Source organism: Microtus pennsylvanicus, chromosome 16 (assembly GCF_037038515.1).
Source record: "Microtus pennsylvanicus isolate mMicPen1 chromosome 16, mMicPen1.hap1, whole genome shotgun sequence".
Lineage (NCBI taxonomy): Eukaryota > Metazoa > Chordata > Mammalia > Rodentia > Cricetidae > Microtus > Microtus pennsylvanicus.
Window position 1 is genome coordinate 34,975,595 of NC_134594.1, and position 19,286 is coordinate 34,994,880.

Below are 19,286 nucleotides of genomic sequence, written 5' to 3' on the forward strand. Positions count from 1 at the left end.
AGAAAGGGCTATCTGTATGCACTGAATTCTCTCTGACTCCAGTTAGAATCGCTCTCTTTCCAACTCAGCCAGATTTGGGCAGCTCATTCACCACCATCACCAATAATTTCCTTGTGACAGTGTATTGACATGTACTGTCTTTCCCCTCCTTGACCCTTGTCATCTCGCCGGGACAGTCCCTGCCTGAGACTAGAGTGACCTTGAAATGACTTTACCCCACCACGTACCGAACCCTGCAGTGACTCCTACAGGACGAAATGGGAACGTCTTAGAAAGGTATGCCACGCCCACCAGGTCTCATCCCTGCCTGTGCTTCATCATCATCCCGAATGTTGCTCTTCTTGTAGCATATACTTCACTTATGCAAAATGGCGCCCATTCCAGGAAAGACATACATGCCACGAAAAGAGCCTGGGGCGATCTGGTCATCTCCCAAGACTTGGTCCACAGTGTTTCATACTCAAGGAGCTGTTTCTTGATCTCAGGTTTACCCCTCCTTCTTCCACACACAGGTAAACCCCACCATCTCACTGCTCTCCAAATTCTTTGAACCCACCTTTAATAGTCAACCTCCCTCTAGCATCTAATTTTATTCTTTAGTTATTTAAATATTTAATCTACCAGACAGTAACCTCTATCTCTCTGCTTAAATTCCCGGCTCAGAATAAACAAACATCAAATGCTTATTGAATAAATAAATGAATGCCATAACTTTTACTCTGTTTGGATGCTACAGATACCTGCCATTCCCAGCCTTGCTGTTTTCCAGTTGTCGGGAGAGCAGCTTGGCGATGTTGGTGAAGCTGCTGCTCATCCGGAAGATGTCCCTGCTGTGAGGGCCCAGGATGGAGGAGAAGGCATCGGTGATGCTCTTAATTTCCAGCAGGAGAATATGGTGAAAGGAGTGCTCCATGTTAGCCAGCTGGCTCACCAGGTAGCCGAGGCAGCTCCTGGCTCTTTCCTGCCAACGACAACGAGAACAACAGAAGTCTGTAGGACAATATAGCATCAAAGTTCTGTGAGCTAGATCCCTTCCAATAAATAAGGGTGAGGTTCATAATGCTGGCACTTTTGAAGACGTCACATCTGTGTGAATTCATGAGACACAGCGCATTACGGGGACATTCTACCCCCGACTTAGAGCCAGAAGATAGAAGTGGGGGATCTTCGCCACATGCCAGGCTCCTCTTAGAAGTTAGGAACACAACACAAAAGGAAACAGGTGGAAACCTTCTGAAACGATGTAGCAGACAGAGTGAAAAAAATACCCATGCGAAATACTTAGTACATTGGACTGAGACACGCAACACAAAAGAGAAACAAAGCAGAAAGAGGAGAGCCTGGGAAATTAATATTAAAAAGCACACTGGGCACATCCCAGAGAGAAAATAACATTCAAATTCAATAAAGTTTTTATCATCGAAACCCAGCATGTTCAAAAGCCTTAGTAATAATTAGAGTGAAATTCATCCTGCTTGATACAGGGTTGCAGGGAGCTCTAGGAGCCGGGCCATATGGGAGGTGACATTTAATTTGCTGTTTGTATCACTGACAGGGTGACTTCAAACTTCATGTATACTCCTCGGCTTCAGAATCAGAGTCTGCCTTAGCATCCTAAAAAGTCATTCCACAAATACCTAAGTGTCCCTGTGGCTCTGTGGAGAGGATTTCCCGGGATGCAGATGTAGATCAGCTGCTCAAACAGTTTTGTAGCGTGCGTGAGGCCCTGGATTGACCCAGGGATTCTCTCTCCACCCCCACTCTGACCCCCCCCCCCAAAACCTTTCTCATCATGCAAAACCAGAACATTCTTTTCTCAGAAGCATTCATCTTGCTCATGGGGAAGGTGACGGTGTGGATGTTTGCTGAAACCTGCCTCATTCTGAATGATCCTCTGGCAGCCAAACCGAGCTGAAGGGGAAATTAATCACATTTCGGGAACAAGAAAAATCCTAACTGCTTGAAACCCCGCATATGAGTCTGCACCAAGCTCACATCGTTTGTTCTGAAACCTTGGAGCACATCCAGGTTCCTCACAGGGGTAACAGATGTGATTCTGGATGAAAAGTGGGATGTTAGGGCAAGAATGGGGTTATGGAATTCCGATTTCTTTCTCGGCTCCAAAGTATTTTGTCTCTGAGGCTTAGTGACTACAGCCTGCGTGCTGTCTTCCCGCAGTGGGGCAGGGTCAGCGTCACCTGTGTGTCATCATGTAGACTTGTTGCTGTCCACTCAGACACAAGTCCATGCAGACAGTTAGACCAAGTGCCAAGGCTACCCCACAAGCTCTTCAGTACCCACGGGACTCCCTGAATGACACTGTGAGGTAAGTAAGGTGCTGGCCATCACTTTATGAGGAAGAAACTGAGGGCAGACTGCCGTGCTCTGAGCCCCATATCCTCAGCGTCTCTCACTATTGTGACCTCACTGGCCATGGCACTAGCCCTTCCTACCAAGAAACAAGACCACAAATTAGTCCAATCCCTTCTTGGTCTCTCATTCCCTAGCACAGATATATGGTTCTTTTTGCTTAATTACATTTTATTTACCTAACAAGCACCATAAATACTCTGTAAATACAAAATTAGACTAGTGATTCTCAAGCCTTTCTGTTTGTAGGGCCCCTGACCTCTTTTTAAAATGTTTGCAGGCCCCAAAGAGTTTTTGTTTGTCTGGGCTGTAGGTATCGCTATTTGCCATTTTGAAACTAAACTGACAAATTAGAACCATCAATTTATTTAAAAATAAACCATATGCATGTTAGACACATTTTTATGAAAAAAATTCATCTTCGAAACAGAGTTTTTGCAAATCTCTATGGTGTAGTGATTGTTCACATGGAGAAAAACTATATTCTCATATCTGTTTTTTACTTGCTGCATTATATCCGGCCTCATACAGCTTATATAGATGAAAAAATTAGAATTATTTTCAAAATAACGTTGATAGTTATGCACATCTTTTATGGATAGTACATGAAAACTCAACAAGTGGTAGTATCTGCTTGCAATATTAATATTTTTGTACTCTATTACATCTTTTTTTTCCCTCAAATAAAGATAAAGCATTGTCCTTTCCATAGAGGAAGGGGTCCAGAGTAGTCAACCTGCCACCCGGTTGCTGGTTAGTTACCCTGGGGAACGGTGCCAGATCTGGGGCTCAGTGTTAGTTTCTGCTGTTGGCAGATCTGGCAATCAGCAACAGTTATAGCCAGATCAGCCTTGATGAGTGGCAGTCCATGTTGTTGAGCCCATGTGTAACCCCCATCTCTGCCACCATGACCACTTTGTTCATGGGCCCATTGGGCAATGACAGGGATGTCTGGGGAAGGGTTGACTGTTGTCTTAGGGTTTCTATTGCTATGAATAGAACCATGACTGCGGCAGGTTTTTGTAAAGGAAAACATTTAATTGTGTAGCTTACAGTTTAGAGGTGTAGTTCGTTATTGTTACGGCGGGAGGCCTGGCAGCGTGTAGGCAGACATGGCGTGCGAGAGGGAGCTGAGGGTTCTTGCATCTTGACTCACAGGCAACATGCAGTGGTCTGAGACACTGGGTAGAATATGACCTCAAAGCCTGCCTCCACAGTGACGTATTTCCTCTAACGAGACCACATCTGCTCCACAAGGTCACGTCTCCCAGCAGTGCCACTCCTTGGGGGCCTATTTTCTTTCAAACCACCTCAACTGTCCATAGAAGAAGCCATCCTATCTGCTTGTCTATGGGACTCTTCTTAGCCGCGGTCACCTTTGCATGAGCATCTACAAGTGACACCTATAGGGCCTGATAAAAAACTCCAAACAGCATCTCTTCCTGGCACCTAGAGGCTGTGGGATAGCTAATCTAACAATGGCTGCCTATTAACAGAATGTTCAAGAATCCAGTAGTTGTTCAGACATCTAGGTTTGATGACTGAACTCTATCATAACAGGTCCCTTCAGTATATGCTAGAATTCTGAAGAAGTATATGCTAATGTCAGTGAAGGAATAGATTTGCTAGAGAGAGAGAGATTGAGAGAGCAAGCAGGCAAAGAGAATGAACCCGTCTTCCGGGTCCTTTACATCGACTGCCAGCAGAAGGTGTGGTCCAGATTTAAATGTTTGTCTTCCCACCCTGAAGACCTGGATTAGAAGAGGGTCTATGCACTTCAAATGATTTAATTAAGAAAAATAAATCCCTCACAGGTGTGCCCAGTCATTTGAGCTTTAGTTAATTTCAGATGTGTCAAGTTTACAAGCAAGAACAGCCATTACGAGGACCAAGCATTCAAACACAAGAGACAATGGGGGACATTTTGTGTCCCAAACACAACGCGTGGGGACATTAGAGCCAGTCTCTCATAGGCGTCCAGGGGAACTATGGTAATACCTGTAGCTTTGCTGAAAGCCAAAAGCTCACTTCATTCCTCCACTCTCCAGATAATGTTTACCAACTCATTCAAATGCAATAACCACGGGCTCCTTAGAAGCCATTATCTTAAGTAAAAAACATTCCTTGAAAGAGTTATTCAGATGATCTGGAAAGACAAAGGCTCAAGGTGCTTTCCTAAGTTGGCCTCTATATTCCTGTATTTAAATGTGCATCAGAAATTCTGAGCCAATTCCCATTTCCAATTAACACTGAGAATGAAAAATCTTCGGGGTGAAGGTAATAATAAAACCAGCTATATCTACTGTTTCATCAAGCTAAATGAGTCCTTGTGAGGATGGGGAGGTGGGGTCTCGAAAGTCAGTAGAGGAATGTTTGCTACCGGGGAACCTTTGGAGAATGTCTGGAGACATTTTGGGTTGTCATAATTGAGGGGACGGAAGGGTGGAATGGCAGAATCCAGTGGGAAAAGGCCAGAGATGCTGTCAAACATCACGTAACACACACGATAGCCCCCAGCTAAGGGTCATCTAGCCCAAAGCGTTGATGGTGTCAGACTGAGAAATTCCTAGTTAAGTGAAAACTGGCTCTTCCCCCGGTCCCCTAACTGTCAATACAATCTGGTGCCACCGTCCTGATTTGTGGTAATCACTAGAGGTTTTGCAAACTATTGCTTTGTGCTAGGAGTGCAGATGTCAACCCAGTAGACACAATAGACAATGTCTTAGGAACGCTGTATTACTGTGAAAATACCTCTACCATCACAGGTCCCTTGAAAGGACCTAAGAAGCCATGGGTCACACTGAGAACTGATGAATTAGAGTTCGTCATTGGCAACATTTTCTGCAAGGAGCAGATAGAACATATTTTTAACCCAGTGAGCCATTGGGATAATGCCAGTATGTGCCAGACCATGGGCACGGTTACCCGCAGTTCACGTACGTTTATAAATGGGCTATCAGAATGAGGATATTAGTACCTAAAGGACAATAAAGACTGAGGTTACACTGGTCAGAGTCACAGGTGGGGCAAAGCTGCTACTAAATCAAAATCTGACTGATTCCAGAGTTCGGATGTTTCCAGTTTCAAGAGCCGAGGAAAGCCAAGTCAGCGCAGTCTTCCTCACTGCTCTTTCTCTCCTGTGTCCACAGCAAGAATTGCCAGAGGATCACAGGGTCCTTCCTCATGGGACCTACAGCCTTCCAGAGACCCATTCTCAACACTGCCCTCTTGTATGATGGAATTGTCTGAGATATCATTAGGACAAACCTAATGACCAGAGACCCCCGTTCCAGTTCCTAGTCAATTTCATCGGAGTTGGTGGGGTTCTTTTTAAAACATTCCAGATGATTCTACTAGGAGGCCAGGGTTGAAAGCTACTAGTCTATGTAGGACTCTGCAGCCCTGAAATTTGGGGGATTTGAAACTTAGAAATTTGTGGATTTGCCTTTTTTCCTCTTTTATAACTTGTGCCATTTTCTAAAGGAGTAATAAAAATAATCAACTCGGTTGTTTGAATAAACATTTTATCCACTGCATATCTGCTGTCTGTCATTATTTATTTAAACACAGATAATTCTTTGAGGCTTCTTGTAGACTAAGGGGACCCCAGCAAGGACCATTACACTGTAGTGTAAAGGAGAATGTAGCCAATGCTTTCTCAATGAAACTTTACCAGGTGATCCAAAATGTTGCCTAGGAATGCTTAGAGGCCCAAGGGTGACCCTGTGTTTAGCTTCTTAGGGATGCCATTACATGACAGTGTCCTTAAGGATGCCATGTAATAGCATCCCCAAGAAGCTAAGACATTTAACTCCAGATGTAGAGCTGGAAGAATTTGTATTGCCCCCTCTTCCCATCCCAATTCTTTGGCTCTGAGAACCCAGCGTTTTCTGTTTGTCCCCAAATTTTTTTCAGGTTTTTAACACTAAAATGTCCTTGCTGTAGAAGATTTATTTTCTCAATTCAGATGCTGACTGTTACCCCAAGGCCCAGTTCTAAAGACTTGGCCCCCAAGAACGGCACCAATGGAAGTGTGGAATCCTTAGGAAGTGTGGACTTCCTAGACACTGCCATGGACCTGCTAAGCGAAAAAGGCATCTCTGGTGGTCCATTTATCTTTCTCTGTTCTCCTTGGCTCATGACACACAAGCAGCCTTGCTTTTCTAACATCTACCAGCCTGATGTTCTGCCTTAACACAGGCCCAAAGCAGTAGACACAACTATTGATGGACAGAACCTCCCAACTAGAAGCACAATTAATTTTTTCTCCTTGTAAACTGACTGCTTGAAGTCCTTTGTTTCAGCATGGAAAGCTAGCTCTGGTCATGAGCAAATAAGGACACTTGATAATTTTGTTACTTTAGGACTATCCAAATAGAAACAATGTAATGGAGGGAAGGTTTGTTATTTATTTAATTACTTTTTTTTTTTTTTTTTTTTTTTTTTTTTAGCCAGGGTCTAACTTTGTATCCCTGGCTGTCCTGGAACTCACTATGTAGACCAGGCTGATGTTAAACTCATAGAGATCTGTGTACCTCTCCTGCCAAGTGTTGGGATTAAAGGTGTGGGCCAAGGAAAGATTTATTTTGACTTGGTTTCTGAAGTGTTAGTTCAGAAGGAAAAGTGTGATGGAGTTCGTTCGAGAGACAGGCAGCTAGGATTGCTCCAATCACAGCTGCAGACAGGAAACAATGAGCACAGGCTGGACCCAGGATCAGGCACAAGTGTCCAAGGCCTACCCTGGCTGTCCTTCTCCAGCCTGCCTACCTCCTACCTCCTAAAGGCTCCACCAGTGTCAAAACAGACCTGCCAGCTGGACCAAGCTCTGAAAATGAGCCCCTGGAAGATATCTCAAATGCACAAACCATACCTATCATCTAAGTCTGCAGTCTGTGGGGAAATAGCAAAGTACTTCTACTTCAGCTCGGTGATTTTTTTAAAGGTGTATAATTTATTGATTCGTCGAAAATTCCATACATTCATATGATGTATTTTGACCATATCCATGTCCCATTTCTACCTTCAACTTGTCCCAGATCTACTTCCCACCCCTGATTTCTCCCAGCATCATGCTTTCTTTTTTAAAAAATAGCCTACAGAGAATAATTTGTGCTGTGCAAATACTCCTTGGGGAGTGGCTGGCACTCTCTAGAGCAGGATCGCCCCTCATCCTTAAAGAAAACTGGTCCTCTTGTTCCCCCAAAGCCATCAGTTGTTAAAAGCACCTCAACTTGGTACTACTCAGTGGTAAAAAACAATGACATCTTGAAATTTTCATTCAAATGGATGGAACTAAAAACATTAAATTAAATTAAAAAAAAATCAAACACCATCCCGAGTGAGGCAACCTAGACCCAGACAGACAAATATGGTATGTACTCACTCATAAGTGGATAGCAGACATAAAACAAAGGATAATGAGCCTACAGTCCATGATCCCAGAGAAGCTAGGTGACAAGGAGAACCCTAAGAGCGACAGACATACATGGATCCCCTGGGAAGGGGAACTAGACAAGATCTCCTGAGAAAATTGGGAGTGTGGGGGGGGGGGAGGAGAAGGGAAGGTGGAAGGGGAAGGGAAGGAGAAGAAGAGGGAAGAGGAGAACATGAGGCAACGGGATGGTCGAAATGGGGAAGGACAGAGAGGGAGAGCAAGGAAAAAGCTATCTTGATTGAGGGAGTCATTATGGGGCTAGCAAGAAATACGGCACCAGGGAAATTCCCAGGAATCCACAAGGATGACCTCAGCTAAAACCATAAGCAATAGTGGAGAGGGTGCCTGAACTGGCCTTCCCCTGTAATCAGATTGATGACTACCTAATTGTCATCATAGAACCTTCATCCAGCAACTGATGGAAAGAAAGGCAGAGATCCACAGCTAAGCACTGGGTCGAGCTTCTGAAGACCAGTCCAAGGGAGGGAGGAGCGATAATATGAGCAAAGGGGTCATGACCATAATGGGGATCCCCACAGAGACAACTGACCTAAGCTAGTGGGAGCTCACTGACTCTGGACTGATAGTGCGGGAACCTGCATAGGACCAAACTAGGCCCTCTGAATGTGGGTGACAGTTGTGTGACTTGGGCAGTCTGTGGGGCCACTGGCAGTGGGTCCAGGATTTATACCTAGTGCTTGAACTGGCATTTTGGAGCCCATTTCTTTTGGAGGGATACCTTGTTCAGCCTAGATATAGAGGGAAGGGCCTTGGTCCTGCCTCAAAGTGATGTGTCAGACTTTGTTGGCTTTCCTTGGGAAGACTTACCCTCTATGAGGAGTGGATAGGGGGGCTTTGTGTGGGGGCACGGAAGGAGGGGAGAGAGTGAGAACTGGGATAAGTATAGAAAATGAGAAAAGATTGTTTCAAAAAGATAAATTTAATAATAATAATGATAATAATAGCACCTCAACTTGGGATGGGGGTTTGTGAGCTCAGTGGGTTCTTGCTTAACAGAAGTCATTGTAGGTACAATATGATGTGTCATGTTATAGATCTCCAGATATATGTGCCTATATCTAACACATCTATGTATGTATTATATGTATCACAGATGTTTATGTATATACCATACAGAATTCTTTCTCACTCATGGGGGCTCTGTTCTATGAACTCACCATAAGTGATAAATTGGAGAGCAGTAATGTGTTTCTTTTAGGGAAACAGAGGGCTAGGTACCTACAAGCTTCTGTTTAATGGAATTTCTATCAACTGAATACTACATAAGCTTATGTTATTGTATTGTGGTATTTTGTCTAAAGACAAGACATGTTACTGTTATATGTTTGTTGTAAAAAAATCTTATTTAAGACAGTGGTAACTAATTTTTAAAATTGAACTCATTGTCAACAGCTGTGTAACCTATACCAGAATGATTTTTATCTAACATTTGGGTTTCCTCTCTAAGGTCTATTACAGCCCTTTTGCACTTTGGGACATTAGAGAGCAGTTAGCAATATACTTCAGTGATACAGTAAACAGACACACACACACACACACACACACACACACACACACACAGAGAGAGAGAGAGAGAGAGAGAGAGAGAGAGAGAGAGAGAGAGAGAGAGAGAGAGAGGGAGAGGAGAGACATGTGGCACTAGGCCATGAAAAGAAAATGACTTTGAGGACTGGATTCCCTTATATATTCCCTTGGGGTGATCAAAAATTGTTTTCTACTCACTGATAAATAAAATTGCATTAAGAATTATAAACATTTTAACGGTTTCAAAAATCACACAGCCAATGTAAAAGAAAGACATTTCTATGTTTACTACTTGTGAGTCAGGTTTTGCATGACTGTAGAAACATGATTTCTGGAGCACATAAAGAGTAATAAATCATGCCTAGCATAAAATGCTGTCTGGGCAAAACAATTTTGAACATAAATTTCAGGAACAAAAGTTAAAAAATAGCTGATGAGAACAGATGCATCCTTTGTTTTGTATGAACCTCAAATTTTGTCACAAGGCAAAAATGAAGGCTACTTGGACCACGTTCAACTCTGTGCATTTGGCATAGAATACTAAGCTGAATTCCACCCTCACAGGAAAAAATCAACCAGGTCATTTTTGAAGCAATTATGGCTAGATGTATTTAAGCCTGGGACTTATGAATTCTTTCTCAAGAAGTTGTTTGAACAAAAATGATTTGGGGTTTAAAATCAAAGGTAGCTTGACTACATGCCTGTGGGATTTCAAAGAATAATGTAATTGTGTAAATTAAGTCTTTGTTTTGATTGAGTTTTAAAGGGAAACAAGGATATAGTTTGTCACCAAGTAACTCTTTCCAATTTATTGTTATTTTTCCTCAACTAGAACTCAATATGGCCATGTTTCTGTTTAAAGAAAAAAACCCTCCTCCTACTTGTTGGGTGGGAGTCTATTCACAAATATCTTTTCATTCCTTTGACTGCTCTAAATGATTACAGATCTTAAACTTTAGAGAAGGTCATCTAATTTGAGCTTCAAACACAATGTTTTGATTGATAAAAGATTTAAGCGTTCTATAGTTGAGATTTGCTCTCTAAAAACTGGGGGCTTGGGAACGTAGCCTCTGAAAGGTAGACCTTTTGTGAGACCCAGAATGGGTTCAACCAGGCCAGCGTTTCTTCTCCCACAGCACAGGGTCCCCTCATGTAAATGACCTCTCATTGATTATCCTGAACAATGGGTCCACTATTGCTTTTGCTTTAATGAAACATGTTCTGAAAGACCATTGGGGACACAGCACCGAAACGCTTCTGGTGGACTCAAAGATGCAGGCCAATTTTAAGCTTTCAAGGATCTGCTGGGCAAATGAGGGTGCAAAACAAGAATGAGAGAAACTAAGTAATCATGGGAACCATGTGGGGGCAAGATGCTGTTGTAGATCCAAAAGAAAAAAAGAAGGAAGAGAGGAAAGAAGGAAGAAAGGATGGAGAGGAGAACGAGAGAGAGAGAGAGAAAGAGAGAGAGAGAGAGAGAGAGAGAGAGAGAGAGAGAGAGAGAGAGAGAGAGAGGAGGAAGAAAGAAGAGAAGGAAAAACGTGCTCCTACTTCAAAGTTTTCTTAAGTCAAAGAAATACATGGGTTTGTTTATCAAGGAAAGCAAGCAACTACGTGGTAAAAATGTAACTCAGTTAAACTGTGTCAGTTACAACAAAACCTTCCACAATTAGCTCATCACAGGATGCACTGTTCCCATTAAATAATGAGACACGAGGGACCTATTTTTCTTTGTACTTATTTCAAAACAAATAGCCAGGCTATCCTACCAGTAATAGTTGGGATGTAACTTTCCAGGTATAAGCTAGAAGAGTTGGTGAGTACTCTTTTATTGCTTACAGACAAGAATGAGATGGAAAAGCCAAATCCCCCCCCCCCCCTGCCGCCAGTTGTAACCCTGGCATCTTGCCCATCATCCATGTAAGTATGTCTGCTTTAGTTTATGAATTTTGTTTTGTTTCCCCCTTCGTATCAACTGTGTTTCATGGTGAGATGCCCTAACTGAATGAAGCAGGGTATTAATGGATGGATGGAGAGATGAGAGCAAACTGCGGATAATAGGATGGAGCCGTGAAGGTAGCTTCGATACCCCACGAGGAAAAGGCTTAAAGAGCTCTCTTCCAAAGCAAACAACTGCTTTCCAACTACTTTCTATGTATCACCTTTATGTTAAACTTTTGGCAGGGGGATAAAGCTATGTTCCATTGCACCAAGATCTTGAATGGATGCAGTGTTTAATCTCATCACTTCTCCAAGGATGAACAGAGTCACCCCTGTACCCGTGGTCCCCAATGTGTTTACTGTGTGGAACACTAAACACCGTGCACCTCCTCTCTGTGCTCCTTCTCACTTCCTAAGATAGAGGAGGCAAACTATTGCCTTCAGGAAACATCTGTACTGTCGCTGCTTCCCCCATAATCCCTCTGCCCCTGCTGTATAATCTGTGTTTCTCAGTCATGAAGGAGAGGAGTTGGTGGCTCCGATGCTTTGAATGTTTATCTCCTAAAAGCGTGTTGAAATGCAATTGCCATTTTAATAGATTTTAAAGTTTGAAGGCATGAGATCTGTCGGAGGGGATAAGGCTGTAAGGTTAGGTTCTGCTCCCATCCATGGAATGGTGATGCCATTATCTGGGAAAGGAATCGTTTGACATCTGTTTGTCTCTTTCACCCTCTGTTTGTCGTTCCTCTTTAGACTGTTGTGCTAAGGAATTACTTGTTATATGCAGCGCCCTTGCCTCTTGGGCTTCCCAGCTTCTAGACCCATGAGTCAACAGTTTCTGTTAATTGTAAATTAACCAGCCTGTAATGTTAAGGCAACTGGCCGGGAAAAGTAGTCGGCATAGAACAAAAAGGGCTGGGAGGTGTTTTGGATGAGAAAAGGGAGGCCGAATGGGATAGCAGCACAGAGTCCTGCCTTCCAGTGAAGGAAGCTTGCCCTCGGACACAGAAGTAGTGGAAGGAATTCTGGGAATAGAGAGATGCAGGAGGATAGCTTGCTCTGAAGATTTACCAAGTCAGTTTTATGGGGTATCTTCGTAACCTGCTTTTTTTGTTGTTAAAATGTGCCTGGCAAAGATAAGCTTGTTTGGGCTTGCAGTTCCGGGGAATACGTCCCCAAAGGGCAGGAAAGCTGTGGAGGTAAGAACAGGAGGCAGCTGTTCACTTTGTGTTCACAGTCAGGAAGCAGAGAGTGACTAACATCTGCGCTCGGTTTGCTTTCTCTCTTTATTCATCCTGAGGACCCAGTCTCTGGAAATAGACGCATCACCTTTAGGGCGGGTCTTCCCTACCTACACTTATCTAGACAATACCGCCCAGACACACCCAGGTTTGTCTCCAGGATGACTCAAACCTTCAGGTTGGTCACAGTGCACAGACTTTGCAGGGATGGGACACAGAGAATTACTCCCTTCCCTGGTGTGAATGAACTGTTAACAGTTTAACCTGTGGGATCCACACAGCTCTCAACCTGGGGAACTTTCCCCATTCCGCTTCCAATTACTGGGAAATACTGACTTTCCATTCATCCCAAAAAATGTAAAAGAAGCCGGGCGGTGGTGGCGCACGCCTTTAATCTCAGCACTCGGGAGGCAGAGGCAGGCGGATCTCTGTGAGTTCGAGACCAGCCTGGTCTACAAGAGCTAGTTCAAGGACAGGCTCCAAAACCACAGAGAAACCCTGTCTCGAAAAACCCCCCAAAAAAATAAAAAAATAAAATAAATAAAAAGTGTAAAAGTAATTGCTCCATTATTTATCTATTTCTTTTTTAAAAAATATTTATTTATTTATTACACATACAGTGTTCTGCCTGCATGTATGTTTGCAGGCCGGAAGAGGGCGTCAGATTTCATTATCGACGGCTGTGAGTCACTTAGTGAGAGCTGAGAATTGAACTCAGGACCTCTGGAGGAGCAGCCAGTGCTCTTAACCTCTGAGCCATCTCTCCAGCTCCCATTTGTCTGTTCCTTAACAAGAAATAAACTAATGTGAAGAAATAAGACTTTCTGCCTGATTTCTTATATCTTCCCTGTGACTTCTTGTATCTTATCTGTGTATGCTCAATCATCCTGGACCATATCATGATTTAGATAGCATGAGAACATTTCATGTGACAGCCAACTGCCAGGTATGTCTTTCCTTAAGGGGCTTTTGTTGGAATCTGGTGAACCAGTACCAGTTTCTCAACACACAACGGAATGAATTCAGGCTCAACTTTTTTGAGAAATAAGGAAGGATGATATGTAAACGCCAGTTCAGAACAGCATCGCCGCAGATTTTCAGCAGACTCTTTCTACTTTCAAGTGCCCTCATATATTTTGAGAGTACAAATCTAATAACACTTTTTACCACACAGCACATTCTGCATGTAAAAAAGCTGCTTGGAGGTTTATGAATGCTTCCAGATCTTGCTTGAAATATGATTTACCAAATGCTATTTTAAAAATCAAAATGAAAACTCCAGCACTGGGGAAATCTCATTTATATTCCCTGAGGTGGTTAATTAAGAACACCGTCTTCCATTATACAGGCAGGAAGGCAGACTAAGGAATTGTAAAAACATTATCTGGGAAGGGCCAACTCATCACTGTTTTTTGCCCCCTGAGATAAACTTCCTAAGGGAATCGAGAAAGCCACGCCCCCTCAAAGCACTGGGCAGAATCTGCTTTAACTTCGTACTGCTCAGTGCTTTCTTCAGAGCAAGAGTGTGATAGTGTTCATAAAGTCCTTTGTAAGCAACACTTGGTCTCTCCACCCCGGGGTTCCTATGCATTTTAATGCTGTCCAAGAGGACAACCTTTAAAACGGCATTGGTTAGTTACACTGAAACAGACCCTGCTGTCACTTCAGAAATCATTTCTTTCTAGACACATTTGTAACTGTTTGTGGGGACGGTTTGCCCTTTCCCTGACTCTCCAGTTCCTTGGGAGCTGGGAGGAATGCAGGCTTACTTGTTTATACTCTGGGCAGAGGTAATATATTGTTCCAAACCACCTGGGCAGAGTGGAGAGAGGACACAGAACGGGTCTGCTGATTAATGGGAGGTTGTGACAAGCTGGCTTCCATCCACTGCCCCGGCCCAACTGTCTCCCTCCTGACCATTATGTACCCCATCCCCCCAGGCCAGGGAAACTCTTCAGGGTTCCAGAACATTCCGGGTCTTTCAGCAGCCAGTGCTTTTGTACATACTATGCTTCCCAGTGCACGTTTTCTTCCCCTTCCTCCATAACCTTGTCTTCTTACAAACTCCCCAAGCTCCCATGTAGGGTTACTCTGTCTTTCCTTGTCCAGTTCAAACTTCAAAACAGAAATTACCAAATTAAATTCCAGATTTCTGTCTATGCCTCTCTCGCCCTATTTCCTATGAACTGGCCTAGGGCAAGGACTTTGTGTCTCTTCTTTCTGGGTTTCCATCACCTGCACAGGGCTGGTGTTCATAGTCAGCAGTTCTGTCTGCACCCCTCGGAATGGGGAGTAAGAAATAGCATCATTTTTATTTTTAAAGTTTAATATATAATACGCATATATATGTACAAATATTTTTACACACTGCTACAAGTTTACTTCGTATTATCAATACCATGAGTTCTTTTCATAATATAGATATAATAGTCATGTTCAGAGACTAGGGTTATGAATGTTTACCTAGGGTGGTGGTTATTCCTGGTTGTCAACTTGACTATATCAGGAATTAACTAAACCCAAGTGGCTAGATACACCTAAGAGGGATTTTTCTTGACTGACTTGTTCGAAGTGGGAAGACCCACCCTGAACCCGAATCTTCTGTGGTAGAAAAATGGTCCTTAAATGTGAGCCGCCCCTTCTGGTGGCAGTCTGTATGAAGGCCACAGTAGGCGGGAGCCCTGGCTCTCTGCCTGCTTGCCTTAACTCTCATTGGCTAAGTCCATGTCTTCACTAACATTACAGCCTACTTCTCTGGAATCCCAGCATACACTGAAGACCCGCTGAGATGTCCAGCCTTGTGGATTGAACAACTACTAGATTCTTGGATTATCTATCAGGAGACAGCCATTGTGGGAATAGGTGGACCATTATATATATGTGTGTGTACAATGTGTATATGTATATATAATTATGTATAGTGTATATAATACATGCCTATATTTGTAGAACATATATATGTGTGCATATATAACATATAAAGTATTTATGTATATAATATATATATGCACACACATATATTTGTAGAACACATATATATTTTTCTATCAGTCATGACTCTCTAGAGTACCCTGACTTAACACCTAACAAGCATAGAGTTAGGTTAAATCCCCAGGAAAAATGAAAAGGAAGGAAGGAGGAAAGAAAAGTTATTTCCATTTTAGAATAAAAATATATTCTTCAACTGATGATAGTTTTGTAAAATTGGATAGCATGCAGCTGGCACCAACCAACAATTAAATTCTAAATTTAAACAGCCTACTTCTTTTAATTAGATTCATGATTCCTGGGAAAGCTGAGGTTCCTGGCTGCAGCTCCTTCCTCTAGTTGAAAACCCCACCCCTCAGATTCTTCGGTCTTGATTTGCATATTAAAGGTGTCCTCTGATGGCCACCTCTGCTCTGCAGGATGCTTTGCAGCAGCCCGGATGAGAACACTAACCTGGCTTGCAACTGCCTTTGTCATCATTTTCCTGTCCTTCCTGAGACTCTGTAGGGCCACCGGATGTCACAGAAATGCAACCGGGACAAAATGGGTATCATATCTCGATTTGAAGAGTGTCCATGACTCTAAGCCCAGAGAGGATGTAATAAACACATCCTATTGCTTGGCCAGCATATTCAAGCCAGTTAGGAAAACAGGACAGATGGCACAGGACCTAACACCCATAATGGCAGGGACTGCACCCTGGGGCATGCCGCTTGACTCTTTGCAGGTGCAGCCTGGTGGTGGACAGCTCAGGAAAAACAAGTGGCCATAGCATCCTCTCTCTGGCTGTGAGATCACTTCATTTTTGTTTTTAATACATGGGGCAGCTGCTTCCTAGGTCTGGAAGGGGCTCAGAGCACGTGCCACATGTTCAGTCTGCGTTCCAAGGAGACCAGGCTTTACTGAGGATGTGTCTGGTAAAGAAAACACCTTTAGTCTATTGATCTAAAACTTAGATAGGTGGAGAGAACCCATAGATTCAAGCTGGTTTCTCAAGAAAAAGGGGGTTCTGGAGGAGTCCTTTCCATGTTTACTAGTTAGGAAAGAGAACTGTGATGACCTTGACACCCTAAAAATGTGCTGTGAGATCTTCTGCATGGACAAGACTCCAACGAGGAAAGAAATGAAAACGAACAAAGAAACAAAAGCCTTTGAAAGTAGAACAACATTCGGTTTTTATCCTCCATGCACAAGAACTCCACCCCGCTTTGGATTCAGTTTAGCCCCTTCACATCGTAGTAATAATAAGAGTTTAAAGATAAAAGTTGCTGTGAGCCTGCTGAGTGGTTTTTGCAGGTGGGGGCCCGGAACCACCTTGCCATTTATAGAAAGCAGCATGATTGCAGTGTCCTAAGAACTAAAGACAAAACTCATGAAATAGGCCCTTAAATTTCTGTTGCCCTTATTTTCCCCAGGAAAGGTGTCAATCATTATATATACCAATATACAGCAGGCATGGCACAGAGTGGTTGTTTGTTCAAAAAGGGGACGGTAATTGGCTCTGCCCTACATCTTTAATGATGCCTGCAGGTGTCTCTGGGGTGGGTTGGTTCTAATTCTCTTCACCCATATTTTGACTTGACCCACTTCTACACATCCATTCAGCACTGCAGAACCTAGGACAAAGCCAGCCACTTATATGGTTGCTGTCTTCCCTAATGTCATGCTTAGGCCCAGTTTGTCTACAAACAAACTCGATGTTAGGAAAGGCTGACATCTCTTTGCTGCTGGCCATCCCACTGTCTACAGAGATGGACCCTACTGAAGCTGTACTTCTGAAACTTTTCAGTCTGGGGCTCTTGGCCACTCATCTTCATGATCCATTCAGAATTATCTTTTATTTACGTCCCCTATCAGGGAAGCAGGGTCCTTCGGTATCATAGGTGGTCATGTCCCCATCACATGCTGTCTAGATGTTGGTCTTCTCTTTGTCATTTTTTATTTGTTGGATACCAGAGATAAATTGTATAGGTTCTAAAGTTTTCCACTTCTCCATATTAATATCTTATCCTCCTCCATCTTTAATTGATTCATTTATTTATTCAATCACTATATTACAAGAGATTGAACCTAGGGCCATGTGCATCACGTGTTTGCTAAACATTGTGCTATTACCCCCAACCCTCTCATTACTTTTTGACATGTTTGCATATGTGAGTGCATGTGTGTATGTATGATCCAGTGTGATTTGATTATTTTCCTCTCTTGTTATAGCTATGCCCCTTAGAAGAATTAGAGGGTGGTGTGATCAAACAAAATTGCCAAATAAGAATCCAGCATTCAAGTTATTTATTAATAGTACTCCTGAGTGTTCATTCATTTTTTTTTTTTTTTGGCCACAAGTGAATTCAGGTGGTGTCCTAATTAGCCTAGAATCTTCTATTAAAGTGCTCCATTGAGTAATTGTCCCTATCAGGTGGGGACTGTCTTGATTATTAACTGGTGAGGAGGGCCCAGGCCACTGTGGGTGGTACCAAACCTAGAGAGCTGGACTTAGCTATATAAGAAACTAGCCGAGCATGGGCTTGTAAGTCAGAAAGCCATCCGGAAGGTAGCACTGTTACTCGATTCCTGACTGTAAGTTTCTACCTGGAGTTCCTGCCCTGGCTTCCCTTAATGATGAGTTGTGACCCGGAAGAGTAGAACCTAACCCCTTTCCTCCCCCAGCTCCATTTGATCAGAGTGTTTCATCAGGAGGCCACTCGGAGTCTCTGGAATTTCAGATGAGGGAGGAGAAGCCGAACTGGCACAGCTAGTCGGTGCGAGGAACAGCCCAAGCGCTATGGGAGTACAGACTCCCGGTGACTCACTCTCTCAAGGAAGCGCGCAAGAATTCACACCAAAGACAGCATTTGCTCTAGGGTAGGCAAGGTAAAGAGGAGAAGGGGGAACCACTCTCCGGTCAAAACGGGGTGTAAAGATCATGATGCATGCTGAAGCAAGATGTGTTCAGGGAAGTATTAAAATTCCAAGTAGGCAGAAAGTCAGGAGACAGGAGAAAAATAGGGGCGGAGGCAGAGGAGGGCTGAGCCCAGACAAATATTCTCATAGTTTCCTATAATAGCGGATGAGCCTAGAGAAGTAGGGCCACAGTCTCTTTGGGAATAAAGCAGATAGCGCCACGAGAGACGCATTAGAGTGGGGAAAAGGCCTCCCTGGCCTTCTCCACATGGGCAGGGCAATAATGCTGCTAACGGTGCCGTTTTGCTGTTGACACTGAAACTCATCAAGGGGTTGGACCCCGAGAAGTCATTAGGAAGTTATGTCTGGTGTTAGGGGCCACAGCATTTCAATCTCCTCATTGAGAAAGAACACACACACACACACACACACACACACACACACACACACACACACTATGGTTAGGATGAGCCTACTAAATTACTATTTCTTGCGCATGTGTTTACTTCAAATGAGCATCCCCAAAGAGAAGGGTAAATCCCCAAACGATAGGACCTTTACTGAATGGAACAGGGCTGACCCAGAAGCATGTTTCTCCTCCCTTTTATCTCTTCCATTTGAACTCTCAGGGCAGTAATTGTGCTTCAGGTGCAAGTACGTGCTTGGAAATTGCCTACCAGTCATTACATGGCATCCCAGGACGACCCAAGCATAACACAGCAATTTAGCATGACTCCTTTTTCAATCTAGACAAAAACGATGTCTGAGTTAACTTTGCGGGGTAGAGGAAACAGGCTTTGTGGGATTTTGTGTTTTGTTGTACGCATACAGCTTTCCCATGCTGGCCAATGCAGATGGCAAAATTG

The 19,286-nt window shown here is 43.4% G+C and overlaps 1 protein-coding gene across 1 annotated transcript in view; it reads right to left on the minus strand.

Annotated features, from left to right (window-relative positions):
* The window catches only part of Veph1 (ventricular zone expressed PH domain containing 1), a 167,661-nt gene that overhangs the window by 96,377 nt on the left and 51,998 nt on the right, over window positions 1-19,286 (minus strand). The window contains exon 6 of the mRNA XM_075950586.1: window positions 741-961. Coding sequence (XP_075806701.1) covers window positions 741-961 — 221 coding nt within the window. The remainder of the gene's footprint in view (window positions 1-740; window positions 962-19,286) is intronic.